This window comes from Bos taurus, chromosome X (genome assembly GCF_002263795.3).
Source record: "Bos taurus isolate L1 Dominette 01449 registration number 42190680 breed Hereford chromosome X, ARS-UCD2.0, whole genome shotgun sequence".
NCBI classification, from domain to species: Eukaryota; Metazoa; Chordata; class Mammalia; order Artiodactyla; family Bovidae; genus Bos; species Bos taurus.
In genome coordinates this window covers 71,699,112-71,715,895 of record NC_037357.1, presented here as the reverse complement: position 1 = coordinate 71,715,895, position 16,784 = coordinate 71,699,112, and the positions used below count along the sequence as shown (strand labels likewise).

At 37.4% G+C, this 16,784-nt stretch overlaps 1 protein-coding gene across 4 annotated transcripts in view; it reads right to left on the bottom strand.

Moving 5' to 3' along the window:
* The window catches only part of BRWD3 (bromodomain and WD repeat domain containing 3), a 156,853-nt gene extending 142,440 nt beyond the window's left edge, over nucleotides 1-14,413 (bottom strand). For all 4 annotated transcript variants that reach the window (XR_009493521.1, XM_002699937.7, XM_010821790.4 and 1 more), the window contains exons 1-5: nucleotides 14,190-14,413; nucleotides 13,999-14,057; nucleotides 13,766-13,795; nucleotides 13,301-13,360; nucleotides 943-1,093 (exon numbers count right to left, since the gene is read on the bottom strand). Coding sequence is in view for 3 of the 4 variants with exons in the window: in XM_002699937.7 (XP_002699983.1) it covers nucleotides 943-1,093; nucleotides 13,301-13,360; nucleotides 13,766-13,795; nucleotides 13,999-14,057; nucleotides 14,190-14,220 (331 nt within the window). In the remaining variant the exon portion in view is untranslated. The remainder of the gene's footprint in view (nucleotides 1-942; nucleotides 1,094-13,300; nucleotides 13,361-13,765; nucleotides 13,796-13,998; nucleotides 14,058-14,189) is intronic.
* Nucleotides 14,414-16,784: the final 2,371 nt, after the last annotated feature.

Here is a 16,784-nt window from a genome sequence, read left to right as displayed (position 1 = left end):
AAAACAGAAATAAATTGGTTGCTGGATAGACCTGAAGTATTTAATTCATTAAGGCATCCTTAACACCTAATTACACATTTTTATGTTCAGAAAATTCTATCTGTATAATTTACATACTGGGGTTCCACGTAAAACTTTGGGGAAGACTTCCCTGGTAGTCCAGTGGTTAAGAATCCATCTGCCAATACAGGGGACACAGATTCAATCCCTGGTCCAGGAAGATTCCACATGCCATAGGGCAACTAAGCCTGTGTACCACAACTACTCACATGAGCTCACATGCCATAGCTACTTAAGTCCTAGAGCCTAGAGCCTGTGCTCCACAACAAGAGAAGCCACTGTAATAAGAAGCCCAAGCACCAGAACTAGAGAGGAGCCCCTGTTCACCACAACTAGAAAAAGCCTGCACACAGCAACAAAGACCCAGTGCAGCCATAAATCAATTAATAAATTAAAAAAACAACTTTGGGGAAAATCTGTAAAAGAATGAAAAAGAGTGGAGTAGAGAAACTGTTACTGAAAAATGAAGGATTGATACTTTTGTTTAAACATCTTTAAATATAAACATCTTGACAGATAATAAATTTACTTGTTATGAAATACCCCTTGTGATTAGAATATCAAGAGTCAAAGATTAAGAACATCAAAATGTAATGAAAGAATATTTTACATATTTATACTGTACTAATCAAAGCAGTGATCTTTTGAGATCTCTATTCCACAGGATTACAAAGAGATTTTATATTCTTTACCTCTACAGTATTCACTGTTTTACAGAAAAGGGCTCCATTTAGGCCTCTAGAAATTTACTTGTACACTAGGAAAATAAAAACAAGACTGGCAAGATAAGAAACACTAGAATAAAATTAGTATTTAGAAAAGCCTAGGAACATTTCATTCACATAAAAATATTCCTTTCTCTAAAAACTGTAAAAATCTTACCTTTGGCATCCCTTAACAGAGACTGCCGACCAACACCGAGTAATGTCTGTACCCCAGGAACACTCTGAGGGATCTCCTTATCTAGTAAGGGACCAATCCGCTCACAAATTTTAAGGAGGTAGTCTGGAGGAATGTGTGCATTGGCTGCCACCTAAAAAGCATAAATAAAATACAGGAAAACAAATTTGGTTTAAAAACATTACCAAACTGCTCCAACATAGAACAAAGTACAATTTTAAAGTACACAACAAGGAAAATAACATTTACAATATTTAACACTTCAACAAAATTTAGGAAACAGCTACAAAGAATTAAGGACCATTTAAACAAATATTAACATGTAAATTCATTTTGGGCTCCAAAATCACTGCAGATGGTGATTGCAGCCATAAAATTAAAAGACGCTTACTCCTTGGAAGGAAAGTTATGACCAACCTAGATAGCATATTCAAAAGCAGAGACATTACTTTGCCAATAAAGGTCCATCTAGTCAAGACTTTGGTTTTCCCTGTGGTCGTGTATGGATGTGAGAGTTGGACTGTGAAGAAAGCTGAGCACCAAAGAATTGATGCTTTTGAACTGTGGTGTTGGAGAAGACTCTTGAGAGTCCCTTGGACTGCAAGGAGATCCAACCAGTCCATTCTGAAGGAGCTCAGCCCTGGGATTTCTTTGGAAGGAATGATGCTAAAGCTGAAACTCCAGTACTTTGGCCACCTCATGTGAAGAGTTGACTCATTGGAAAAGACTCTGATGCTAGGAGGGATTGGGAGCAGGAGCAGAAGGGGATGACAGAGGATGAGATGGCTGGATGGCATTACTGACTGGATGGACATGAGTCTGAGTGAACTCCGGGAGTTGGTGATGGACAGGGAGGCCTGGTGTGCTGCCATTCATGGGGTCGCAAAGAGTTGGACACGACTGAGCCACTGAACTGAACTGAACATGTAAATGACAAGGCAGTTTAACTTACTTTTACATGTTTTGATTAAATCATTTGCTTAGCTGTTAATCTTATACAAATAAGTGTTACAAAACAGCAAAAATGAGCATGTCTAAAACCTAAAGAAGTACAAAGAGGATGACTTAATTCTACTAGTACTTGATCAGCAGTGATAAACTAATCAAGAATCAGAGAATCTAGATTCTATATAAATGATAATGCAAACAAAGGTAGTACATCCATAAAACTCCCACTTAAGCCCCTTTAGGATCAACAGTACATATTTGCTTAATTAAAGCAGCACTCTTTCCCTAAAAAAGCTAATTGGTTTTCAAAAGAGTATAAAATTAATGATAATTTTATATACCATGTTTTAAACAACTAAGCTATATACTCAAAATTCAATGTAACAACTCATTTTTAAAACACAGTTTTTGAAGATGGTTAACAAATGCAGACAGGAATGAGACAATAAAACAACAAAAGTGGTTTCCATTTTTTATCTAAGCTAGTGTTAAAGTTACTGATGTGTTTCATCAATACCTAATTATTAAAACAGTAAACAGAGTAAACTAGAATATTAAAAATCCTTAGACAAAAAGAACATCTACATTCTCATCTTGACAAAAGGTCCTAAAATCTATCTAGTTATATAGTTACAATGCCAATCTTTATAAGTGCTATAGAGAGAGCAACACCTATGTGTGCGTGTACCTGCCATCACATAGGACACACATCAATATATTACCACCAAATCAAGAACAATATAGTACAAAAGATAATTTTGTAACTCAACCTTAATGATCACCAGCAGAAGAGATTTTGTCTGTTCTTGATAAATATTGGTTCATTGAATCAATGAATAAATAAAAACCAAAGTCTACTTATAAGCAATATCAGAAGAATTCACAGAGGAAAAATGTTTCTCCTATCAGATTGTTTTCTTAGGAAACACAGGTTGAAGAACTACAATCCAACATGTACGTAGGATCTGAGGATAAGTGATCCACTATGACTTTTTAAAATTACTTATTGCCAATTATCTTTTACAAACCCCCTCAAAAACCTTTTTTTTTTTTTTTTCCCACATGACATGACATGTGGGATTTTAGTTCCAGACCTGGGATAGAACCCATGCCTCCTTCAGTGGAAGTATTAACCACTGGACCATCAGAGGAGCCCCCACAAACCAATTTTGATCTACCCAAATCACTGGGGCCTGCGCAACTGTCATGATGGTCAGGAAGAATGGCAAGTTAATCTGATTACTTTTCATTTGCATCTGGATTGGGACAAAGGATCAAGCAAATTCTTTCAGTTATTTCACACAACTCTAGTTGTGTTTCTAAGCAATTAACTACATAGAACTAAAATAATACATGCAATATTGAAGTCAAAGCAGGTGATGATTCAATTTAAAAGCCATTTTTTGTTGTTGTTGTTGTTACCTAGAGACACTGATAGGCTTCCTTTAAGAATCCACCTGCAATGCATAAGACCTGGGTTGGAGACCTGGGTTCAGTCTCTGGGTTGGGAAGATCCCCTGGAGAAGAGAAAGGCTACCCACTCCAGTATACTGGCCTGGAGAATTCCATGGACTGTATAGTCCATGGGGTCACAAAGAGTCGGACACAACTGAGCAACTTTCCCTTTTCAGAGACACTGATATCCTAGAATCCTAGTTTGTAATTCATCCTCTCCACAAGAGGGCATTCCTAAATAGGCCTACACACAAATATAATTAGTACTCCCTAAAATATATACATCACAAATAAAAAAGCCTTAAAATACAGCATATTAACATCTATAATAGTCTGTGCCTTTTTCCCAAAAAAAACTGTCTTGTGTAAACTGGGCTTCTGTTAACATTTTCCACCAAGTAAATATTATAAGAAGGCTTTACACATGATGGTAGTTGATGTCTTCAGGGGCATTTTCTTTTTCTCATTTCATTACCATCTCAAGAGTTACAAAAAGCTAACTACCCTGGAACTTGTAATATACAGTAATATATACCCAGAAAATAGGAGTTCTCTGATATGAATTTTTAGAATTACTGTCTTATAGAAACCTGTCAGATTTATGTCTTTTTTATGATTATATAAATTTTATTAAGAATCAAGCTAATACAATTATGTGGAGTTTGAAAATAAAATAAAATTAATTAAAAAAAAATAAAAATAAAAAAGGTTTATGACAAAAAAAAAAAAAGAATCAAGCAGCAAGAAAAGGACAAAAAAATAAATAAATATAATCTTACTTCAAAAAACCCTTACTACTTAAAGTTGAATATTCCAACAATTATGTCTTAAACTGAAATCTTAGGCCCCCTGGCTACTTCATTTTATAAAAACAATGATGTTTAGGGACTTCCCTGATGGTCCAGTGGCTAAGACTCCAGGTTTGACCGTTGGTCAGAGAACTAGTTCTCACATGCCACAACTAAGAGTTTGAATGCTATAACTAAAGATCCCACATGCAGCAACAAAGATCAAAGATCCTGCCTGCCACAACTAAGACGGATGTCTGTGTACACCCAAATAAATAATGAAAACAAATTTTTAAAAAAATGATGTTTGATTTTCAGGTGTGTGTGTGTATGTGTATGTGCGTGCACACACGGGTGTGCACGTGCACGCTCATTTCTGTCTGACTCTTTGTGACCCTGTGGACTGTAGCTACCGAGGCTCCTCTGTCCATGGAATTTTCCAGACAAGAATACTGGAATGAGTTGCCATTTTCTCCTCCAGGGGATCGTCCCAACCCAGGGATTGAACCTACGCCTCTTGTGTGTCTCCTGCATTGGCAGGTGGATTCTTTACCATTTGCACCAACAATCATATAAACTTTTTATCATTTCCTCAGTAATTTTAAAAAACAGAATCATTAATTGAGCAACTAAAACAAGGCTCATCTACTCTTAAGTTCTCCCCCTTGAAAATCTGCATTATAAACTATTAAATTTTTTCACAAGTTTGCTTTTCACCCTATACAACAGAAACATTACTCAACTTCTAGGCTGCTGCTGCTGCTGCTAAGTCGCTTCAGTCGTGTCCGACTCTGTGCGACCCCAGAGACGGCAGCCCACCAGGCTTCCCTGTCCCTGGGATTCTCCAGGCAAGAACACTGGAGTGGGTTGCCATTTCCTTCTCCAATGTGTGAAAGTGAAAGTGAAAAATGAAAGTGAAGTCGCTCAGTCGTGTCTGACTCCTAGCGACCCCATGGACTGCAGCCTACCAGGCTCCTCTGTCCATGGGATTTTCCAGGCAAGAGTACTGGAGTGGGGTGCCATTGCCTTCTCCCAACTTCTAGGCAGTCCCATTCAAAAATTCATTCCTCTAAAATCAATAAAAATTTGATTATAAAACAGTACTAGAGGAACATAGATTCTATCAACACAATGGCAATAACAATATTTTTGAGTTTGAACATGCTCTTCTCCTTTAAATAAAATTAGCAGGCTTCCAGACTTTATCAGCACAGTTCTTGCAATAAGTTTCTTCTAAATCAAACTTCAGGACTTTTAAGTGGTATAAACGTTTACTTCAATGCATTTTCTTTGATTAAAGCTGGAATTTCTTAAAGGTGATCTTTTTAAACATAAGAACTCTTATCTACACTCAGTAATTATATTTCTAAGTTTTTAAAAAAATTCTGTATTAGAATTACAGGTGAATATAATGCAATATATAATAAAATATAATATCAAAAATATGTATTAAAATATTCTATGAAATTAATGCCTTATTAAAAGCCATTTTTTGACTAAAACTCAAAGCATTCTAATTTCAATTATTTAACCAAGTTTCTCTTTCTGGAATATAATGACCAACAAGTAACAGAACAAGTGCTTTCAGATTGGAAGAACAAAACCATTCTCTAAAAACACAGTTCAAGAGTATAATACAAACTTCTGCATTATTTTGTAAAAAAAACTCCAAGGAGTTAAATTATAAAACTTTTGAACTGGAAGGATCCTTATATATAATTAATTCCACATCTGAGTAGGAAAAACAGATTCAGAGAAGTGATGTCCAATGTCACAATGAATGGATAGCAATCTGGGTCTCTCTGCCCACTGTTATTTCTATTACTGCCCCATTAAGGCAGCTGAAAAATAATGGTAATTAACACAAAGACTGCAAAAAATTAAAACTATAAATCTAAATAAACTGAAAGAAATTAAATGAAACCTAGATTATAAATAAACCTTCATAACAGGAAGACTAGCTGACCTAAAGAGCAAATCTAACAACTGAAATTACCACACTTCAGAATCATTATGACTACTGAGAAGACCAGAGAGATCCTACTAGTCATAATTAGTTAAAAGAAATCCAGTTGGGCACTGAATAAAACACAAAGGGTCCCTAATCTCAGGGGGCCAGGCCTGCACCAAGAGCTATATTTGAAATACTAATTTTCTGATGGCCATGATAATATTTTTACTTTGGCGTTTTGAAATAATAGGATCAGACAAGTAACTAAAAAACGAAGAAAACAGAATTGTGTATTTTATTTTCTAACTAAAATCATGACTACACAGGAAAAATGAAGAATGAAACTGAGAAATATGCTCAAGAAGTAAAATGCAACATTTTATCTGAGATTTAAAATGTTCTTTTTTCTGGTGGAGGAGGGGGAAGAGAAAAAGCACATGCATAGTTTATCACAGGACTTTTTGATATATAGGTACAGAAAACGAAACAGATTTTGAAAAATACAGCAAGGCTTTAAGATAAGCATGATACTCTGAAGTCTAAGAGCCTGAATTACTCAGGTTCTAAAACTGACTAGCTGTTACTCCTTTTGGGAGTGTGACACAGTAGAAAAGACTTGGATTTGAATTTTTCCAGCATCCCCAGGCTCCTACTTATGTGACCTGCAAAGTTATTCAGCCTCTCTGACTCTGAGCTCCCTCATCTGTAAAACAGGGAATAATGATAGCTACTTAATATTATTTGTAAAACAAAACAAAACAAAAAAAAACCATTCACTTATGCGTTCATTCATTCAGATGTTTAAAGTATAGGGATATAATGAAAGATTAAATTGCTGCCCCAAGAGAATCCATAATCCGAGTTGGGAGAACTAGTAGATAGAAACAAATCAAATCTACAAGTGCCCAGAGGTTTAGTACAGAGAACTAAAGGAATAAAGTACAGTACCTCATTCACCCTGGGGTAGGGGTTCATGTCCAATTTCACACCTGGATTCAAAGTGAAAGTTAACAAGAGAGACAAAGAAAAAGCATTCCAGGCAAAAGAAAACACTTTGTATAGTGCCTAGTACATATATCTCCTCAAGGTTTAAGATGTACCTCCACAACATTAAGTTAAAAAAAAAAATCAAACCCTATCCAAAGTACCATCTGATTTTGAAGGAAAAAAATGCATATACTTGTACAAAAAAGAATGAAAGAAAACATTAAAAATTAATAGTTTATTTTCTGCTTGATACATTCCAATAAAATATAAATGTCTACAATATTGAATACCTTTATAATTTCAAAAAATTTGTTTTAATATTTAATGAATTTGAAGGAGAAATGAAAAACTGGGCAGCAAAGGAAAGAAAACAGGCCTTCCCGTTGTAGTAATAATACTGGTTAACAGGGTGGGCTACAGTGTTAAGACTTCCTATCACTTTCTTTTGAAAATATTAATCATTGTTTATAGCATCTTTTTATTAGTTTTAAGATTTCCTCAGAAATGAAACAGGCAGAGCAATCCACCTAGGGCTCAAGTATTCTCTGGGTTATACTGCCTCAAGAAAGTACTAAAAGTACTATAACCTTGAGGTCAGATGATATCAAGACAAGAACTAAGGACCCACCCACATTCTAGAAGTTTCTCAGGAGAGAAAGATCCAATGAAAAGAACTCCGTACTAGCTAGCAGATTAGCATATGTAAAAAGGCATATACCATGAAACACTTTTTTAAAAAGTTAAGAAAATTGAACAAATAAGAACTAGCTAATTATAAAGTGCCATGGTAGGTACTAAAAGGCATAAGAAAAACACTTTCAACAAGGTAATACAAAGTACAAGAAATAAATTAGCAATCATGTGTAGAAAATAAGATTAGGATAAGAAGAAATCAATCAGAAGGGTTGAGGATCCGTGCAACAAGACATGAGAAAAACAGCCCCCCACTTCTTAAAAATCAGTGAATACTGTTCCAGTATTACACTGAATTATTTTCTATAATTCATAAAAATGCAAATAACACTAAATATCTTGTGATATAATGATCATTCTTTGTTTGACTCAACACAGATGCACTTCAAAAACACTCATTTTGGGCTCAATTCTGACACTTTCTAAATGCTCTTTTTTTAATATTACTATTATATATGCCCCTTACCTTATAAAAAAAAAATTACTAGGAAAATTGGGTAGTGATAATTAGCTAGCTAAGAAAACATAAATTCTGGGGTCACAGTTCTTCAGATTTTAATGCTGGTCATTCAAACTCTCTGTTCTATTTTTAAAATATAGTAAAATGTAGTAACCAACTTATTTGTACTCATTTGCATTCTTTCATATTTAACTCATTTGGTCTACATAATAACCTTGCAAAACAGGTAGGGGTTCTTATTTTATAAATGAAGAAATTGATTCTCTGAGAGGTTAAGTAACTTGCCCAGGGTGGCTCAGCAAGTAATGACTAAATATTATGGCCTTTTCTACTACCCACAAAATTATATTTGAAAAATGTTAAAGGCATCTGTAAAATATGACATATACATTAAATTGACTTTAAATTACTATTTTAATCCTTACAAAAATTTATTAATCAATCAATAACCAACATCAGTAAAACTTTAACAAAAACACACAAACTAAATAGTCAAATGTCACAAAGGTTCTTTCGGGACAAAATTTTATAAGAAACATTCATCCAATACAAATTCTTATTCTCTTCATTTCCTTAATACCATCTCATTTGTACTGAGATACCAGTTTTCCTAGGACTAATGAGAAATCTCCAAAGGGATTTTAATCACTGAAAATGTATTCCTAGAGCCCAAGTGTGGGGGGAAAAAGCCAAAGATCAATCCAGATGAATAGCTAAAACTGATGTGGCTCAAGCAAATCAGTACCGAAGAATATCAGTTTCCAGACACTGATTGCTGTCTGCCATACCTATCAGTTAGCATTATATCCACAAGGGGGTCAAGCAGCACAAGCCTTTTGGTTTCCCACAATGCATTCTGTTCCTAACTATGGCTGTGTGTTCACATAACAGTTAATAAGTCACACATGCTTAAATTGCTTCCACACTTAGAGATGCAATAACCATGCTACTAGCACTCAAAGATCATTCTACAGTTCTACTGGACAATTTAAGCTATTACTAGTAACTAGAGAACAAGAGCTGGGTAAGAGGAGAAAAAAATACACGTATGTCTGTAATTCAAATGTGGTATTTAAAAGCAGTTGGTGAGGATCAAATGAAATAATGTGAAAACATTTTTAAACTTAAGTATGTTAAATGCAGGTGTAAATTCTTATAATGGCATATATCACCATAGATGTATTACTTTTAAAGATACGAGTGAAGATTAAAATCTTGATAAAGTTTTCTTTTTTTAATATAGCATAAAACTGCTTCAAGTCTTTTCCATATAAAACAAAGGCAATACAATCTATGCCACTCCTAATGTAAGCACTAATTGGGTGCTTTCAATTCTATGGATGAAAAATGCTGAATAAATGTAAAAATATACATCACACCTAAAGATAATTATGTCTCTGGTTCAGTCTTATGATAGAAGTACCCACAAAATGATTCAAAAATCTTAAGGTATGTCTTTAAAAATGTTCCCAAGTCATCTTTCCAATATGTAAAATTTGTGTATTAACAAAAACTATCCTCACTGCTCTGTCATTCCCAATGATCATCCCAGTAAAGCTCCAAGGAGGAAGCAATAAAATAGTGAACAATTCAACAGGGTCACCACAAATGAAAGGACATTTGTAATTATTTAAATTATCTACCTTAAGAAGAAGCAAATCTAATTCTATTATGTTGTAAATAAGTCAAGAAGAAATAAAGAAAAATACTCAGATCAAACTTCAGAAACAATCATTCTGACTTCAAATCTCTCCCTGTATTATTACAAAACTCTGAAAGTTAGTTTAGAATTTTCTAATGTCATAATCAAAAATGTTACAGTTCAACATATACTGACAAACATTCACCAAGACTCTTCTTTAAAAGGCACTTTATATTCCAATATGTTGATATTTGGCTGCAAGTAGGTTTAACAAAAAAAGCACCTTTCCTGGTGTTCCAAATTATAAGTAAAAACACTAAATCAGATTTAAGAAAGAAAAAGAGGGATTTTTAGACTATGTAATAGTAACAGTAGTAATAAGTGCTGAAGTAATCCAACATATTATCTTAATATTCTTCTGGATAAATTAAGTTAAGCGGTATAGTTTTTTACAATTCAATTAAAAATATACATATGGACAGAAAGGCAGGATTTTTGTTTCAAGTAAGTAGTATACATGACTATGCAACTTCAGTATTTTGATATCCTTGTTTATACTCCTTTGCCTCTTTATTATGCACTTATATTCTTTCCTTTTAATATCCCAGTACATTTTAAGTTTGAAATTCTGCAATATAATTTAACATATAAGGTTACACTAATTAATAACACTTTATCCTAAATTTCAATCAAAAATATGTAGCTAAATCAAAGATAACAGTTTAAATCCATTGTTCTAACAGCACTTTAAAAAATACCCCAAGAAAAAAATCCATCTCTCCTACAATGAAGCCACTCAAAATCTCACATCAGATTTGAAATCATTTTTATCAACAACTGATGAATCTAGCAGTCTAACACTACACACTCAGTTCTCAGCCATTTCTTTTCCTTCTGTTCAAATTCTCATTCAGCTCTGCTTCATCTCCCCTTACAAAGAAATCTATAGGTAGAGAACAGACATATGACTAAAAATAAAACCATATTATCAAAATGTATTATCCCTAGAAAAATTGGATCCTGGTGTAGAAAAATAAAAGCGTATATGTACAATATAAAAATTAAGTTAAAAACAAAAAAAATAACACTATCTAAACTAAGGATAATATTAATAGAGAAATTCTGTGTATATAAAAATTAAAAATGTATCAGGAATTATAAAAACAATAAATTAAAAAGATAAAGGTGAAAATCAAGTATACACAGGAATATACAAATTAACAATAATTTAAAAATAACTTGCTAAAGTAAAAGCCTCACTAACAGAAAAGAGCTAATTAAATAAATAAAATAAAGAGGATTATTTTCACCTATTAAAGCCACCAAAAGATTTTAAAAATTCATTCTAAGTATCTAGATGGTTAGATTATAAATTAGTACAATCTCCTGGAGAGCAATTTTATAATATATAAAATGGATGAGACCCCTGACCTGATAACTCCACTTCAGAAATATAGCCCAGGAAAACTGGGGAAAAAACGGGAAAAAGCAGAATGACTACTTAACTACGCAAAGATATTAGTGAAAAACTGCAAGTAACCCAAATGCTCAACTAGCAATTGAGTTCTAATCACAGCAACTTAAATAAAACTGAACCTTTCCTTGCCATTAAAATAACAATAGCTATTCAAATATAGATAAGTATATGTAAAAGTGTTAAGAAAACATAAAGCATGAAGTGGATACTTATTGCAAATACATGAAAATATGCCTTTACAATATAAGGAAAGGAAGTCTAGTAAACTGGGCTTTGTTTAGTTTTTTGTTTTTCTCTGTGTGTGTTTGTGCGTATATGTGTGTGTGGTTAGAAGACTGTATTTTTAATACTTTTGATGCTCATTTCCTTTTTACCACATCAAGTTAATTTTTAAAAAGTGTTTTCCTTTTAAAAAATGCTACTTGTTTAAAATGGTACACTTAGAGACAAATGTTAACCAAAAAATTTGTCAATACAGCTTAGTATGAAGCACTATTTTCAAAACCACATTAGTCATGAAGTGTTAGAACATATTGGTAGGCATTGTTGTTTTTGCCCTTTTTTGGCAGGACTTCAGTCCAACAAAAAGTTCTGACTACAGATTAAATAAACTGGAAATACATGCAATTTTTCAGAAATAATTTTTATCCGATAATTTTTGCCATTAATAATAGTGCAGATGATGGAGTTTATCCTTATCGCAAGTATTATACCATTTTCTGTGCTTTGCAAAACTAAAAAATTTAGATTGGGTAATTAGCATGGCTTCATTCTTGTAATTTAATACAAAGAAAAATCAAATGAACACCAAAGTAATTTAAATATTGTCTTGCTGAAAGCAAACTTTAAATTATGTTATTTATATTTAGAATCTACCATATCCCTCCAACTTTCTTTAATTTTCCTCCATTCGGATCTTATCGGAAGGAAAAGTGGCTGAATTTAGATTTTAGCAACATCATATCTTTCTCCTTCCACTTCCTTCCAACTGACTGTGCCAGTGGATAACACAAGGTAACACACCCCCCCCCAAATAAAAAGGATCACCTTTTTGTGTGTGTCAATGCCAAACAGAAGATGCATTTACACTATGAATTATATCTATAAGACAAACAACAGTCAATCCAAAGCTTTTGGTCCTTAACTAAACTATATTCTATTTTAAAATTTTAAAAACCATTGTTGTCTCCTTGTAAATCCCAAACCGTGTTTCATTAATCCTCAAAAAACGCATATAGTTCTTATCTAGTGAAATTTTAACTACACAAACGCGATTTAATAATGACTAAAGCTATTTTCTAAAATCTGAGCTATACAAAGATTATGCTATTATTCCGCAGTCGATTATCTAAACCTGGCAAATTTTGGAATTGGCTCTAAGCTCCCTATTATTTTTAACTGTGCCGTTTTTCTCTAGTCCCGTGTCTGTCAATTCCCCTTCGGAAGCCCCTTCGCAGTGCCGCCCGACTGCTCCCCACTAAAAAAAGGCTAAGCCTGGCCTCAGTTCCCGTATTTTAAGCCAGGACCAACCAGAGACCAGATTTCTTCCACTAATCCGGAACTCCCGGCTGTTACCAACGCTGTCATTGGCCAGCGTCAGTCCTTGGTACGTGCCCCAAGATAACCCCCGGGTTTCTCTCCTTTTTCCCCCTACAATAGGCCTTTCCTGATGTTTGTAACATATTTATAAACCACAATACGGCATCTCTGATAACCAACTCACATTCTTCAAAGTTTTCGGGTGGAAACAAACGAGGCCAAGGGGAGGGCAAGATACCTTTTCTCCGACTCGCCAAGAGGGGGGAAGGGACGTTCATCGGCTCAGCACCGAGCTCTAGAGCCGCGTCGGTAGAAGGGTCGGGGGTATGCTGGGGGTACAAGGTGGTGGAAAGGGAGTGAAGAAAGAGTTGGGTTGAGTTGAAATGAAAACTTTACTCACCAGATCCTCGAAGCTTCTTCGGTGCTCTCTCCCCTCCCAGTCTAAGCGGCGCGGAATAAGCTGGGGGCCGGCAAAAAGAAAGGGTGGAGGGGGCAACGATAAAGGCCAAGCCTCTGCTCCGCATCAACCCGACCCAGCTTGGGTCCGGGTCCTCGACCCTTGGCGTCTTTATTTCTCTGGCCTGATAGCTGTTGTCTCAGAGCTAGACGACTGTGGGGGGGAAGGAGGCCGAGGAGGAGGAAATCCTGAAAAACCACCTCCCACAAGCATAAAATGGGGTGAGTTAGGACCCCAGAGATATCCGCCCCCTTTGAGGGAAGGAGCCGGTTCACCCCTGTAGCAAACAGCTATGAGTGCCCAGATCCGAGGCTCCCTCCCAGCCCTTGCCCTCCGCCCCTTACTTGCCCTCCCCTTCCTCCAGTCTCACCCAAACCCTACCCACCTCTTCCCGAAGGGGCTACGTACCTGATGCTCCTCGAGTTCCTGCACTAGCACCTGAGCAAAAGGGAAACACGGATTATGACGAGCAGCTCGGGCCATCACCCATTCCTCCCTCCCCAATTCGAACCCAGCCGCTGACTGTAGAGCTACTCAAGGCCGGCCTTTACCTCAACCACAACGAAACCGCACACTCTGCTGCCTCGATTTCCCCATTGGAACCATTCCCCAAGACTCCCAGATCTCCTTCCCCTTCTCACCTGAGCGGATTTGTTGCAGGGTCCGGATTGCAAGAATCTAGCGATCAGGTAATACAGCTCTGAGGAAAAGGAGAGGGGGGGGTGGGAAGAGGTTGAGAGGGAGGCAAAGAGAAATAGAAGCTTTTTCAAAAGAAACTGACAGCCGCCGCGCTAAGCCCCCATCCTCTTAACCCGCGGACACAGCCACCCACCGGCTTCGATCTGGGTAGGTGCCGCCGCCATCCTTTTCCTGGGGGGGTTTGGGGGCTTCGCTCCAGAGGGGCTGGCGGGGGAGAGTGGGGGCGCTGTCTCTATTGTGGTGAAGCCCCCATGCCCAGGAGTCCCGCCGCTTCCGCCGCACTCCGCGTCCCAGTTTCGGTCTTTCTCGGATTCATCGCATCACGTTTCGACCCATAGATATTCTAGCCCAAGAGCTGAGGAGGCGGAGGAGGAAGGAGAGTAAGAGAGAGAAGAGGAGGGAGGAGCTGAAGTGTCGGAGGGGTGGGCGGGGGCAAAGGGGGTGGAGAGAGGGGAGGGTAAAAACTGTAAGAGGTAACTGCAGCGCTCGTTGTTCCCCGCCAGGGGCACTAACGCAGCCGCCAGTCCTCCTCTCTCCTAGACGGCCACGGTTGCCTAGCTACTACTCCCAAAAGGAAGGGGAGGTGCTAACTGATGGCCGACGCTCTGGCAGCCGCCGCAGAACTCGGTGGTGACGTTCCCTTCCGCGAGCGGCTGAATCCGTTGCCCTTCCTGTGAGAGCAGTCAGGTCCTTTCCTGTTAAGGACTTTTCCCTCTGGCTGGTGATGAGGGACTTATGAGGAGCCAACTTGACTCAGCATCTTTCTTAGATTTCCTCACGGCACCAAAGTGGCTTTATTTTTTTGCCTCTCTTCCACCGAAAGGAGGTTAGCCGCTAAAGGATCTTGTGACTGAGAAAGAAAAGGATCCCCTACTTCGTGGTCACTTGTTTTTCTTTAAAATGATTTTTGTACGGGATGAAAATGCTGTGTAGTTAGCAGTCCAGAGGGCAGGGCTCATATTGTTACAGAGAAAGAGCAGGTATCATATGTCCCCTGGTTCTGATAAATATTTCAGGAAGAATTAGCTGTCAGACATGAAGCATTTTACTTTTCCACTTCTGAATGGTTCAGTTCAGTTCAGCCGCTCAGTCCTGTCCGACTCTTTGTGACCCCATGAACTGCAGCACGCCAGGCCTCCCTGTCCATCACCAACTCCCGGAGTCCACCCAAACCCATGTCCATTGAGTCAGTGATGCCATCCAACCATCTCATCCTCTGTCGTCCCCTTCTCCTGCCCTCAGTCTTTGCCAGCGTCAGGGTCTCTTCCAGTGAGTCAGCTCTTCACATCAGGTAGCCAAAGTATTGGAGTCTCAGCTCAGCATCAGTCCTTCCAATGAACACCCAGGACTGATCTCCTTTACGATGGACTGGTTGGATCTCCTTGCAGTCCACGGGACTCTCAAGAGTCTTCTCCAACACCACAGTTCAAAAGCATCAATTCTTCGGCGCTCAGCTTTCTTTATAGTCTAACTCTCACATCCATACACGACCGGTGGAAAAACCATAGCCTTGACTAGATGGACCTTTGTTGGCAATATAATGTCTCTGCTTTTTAATATGCTGTCTAGGTTGATCATAACTTTCCTTCCAAAGAGTAAGCGTCTTTTAATTTCATGGCTGTAATCACCATCTGCAGTGATTTTGGAGCCCAGAAAAATGAAATCAGCCACTGTTTTCACTGTTTCCCCATCTATTTGCCATGAAGTGAATGTTTAACACATGTCATATCTGTCCCTTTCCTATAGAGTAATTTTCAGTTGTGTTTTCAAATACTGCCAAAATATTTTTATGTTAACCATGGATTTTTATGCATTATTTCATATCTGTATGCAAGGTATTTTACAGGTTTGGGGCAACGTTTGTTATTTAATATAAAACGCCTAACTCTTAGTATAATACTGATTTTCAGTATTTGGTTACTGAACTCTTTAAGTGATGAAAGGATTTGTAGAGTAATTGACACATATAATGAACAGTCTTCTTCCCTATTTTCTCTTTCAGTTCAGTTCAGTTGCTCAGTCGTTTCTAACTCTTCAGGACCCCATGGACTGCAGCATGCCTGGTGTCCCTGTCCATCACCAACTCTTGGAGTTTACTCAAATTCATGTCCATTGAGTTGGTGATGCTATCCAGTCATCTCATCCTCTGTCGTCCCCTTCTCCTCCTGCCTTTAATCTTTCCCAGCATCAGGGTCTTTTCCAATGAGTCAGTTCTTTGCATCAGGTGGCCAAAGTATTGGAGTTGCAGCTCAGCATCAGTCCTTCCAATGAATATTCAGGACTGATCTCCTTTATGATAGACTGGTTGGATCTCCTTGCAGTCCAGGAGACTCTCAAGAGTCTCCTCTAACACCACAGTTCAAAAGCATCAATTCTTCAGTGCTCAGCTTTCTATATAGTCCAACTCTCACATCCATACATGACTACTGGAAAATCCATAGCTTTGACTAGACGGACCTTTGTTGGCAAAGTAATGTCTCTGCTTTTTAATACGCTGTCTAGGTTGGTCATAGCTTTTCTTCCAAGGAACAGGCATCTTTTAATTTCATGGCTGCCGTCACCATCTGCAGTGATTTTGGAACCCCAAAAAATAAAGTCTGTCACTGTTTCCATTGTTTCCCCATCTATTTGCCATGAAGTGATGGGAACAGATGCCATGATCTTGGTTTTCTGAATGTTGAGTTTTAAGCCAGCCTTTTCACCCTCCTCTTTCACTTTCATCAAGGCT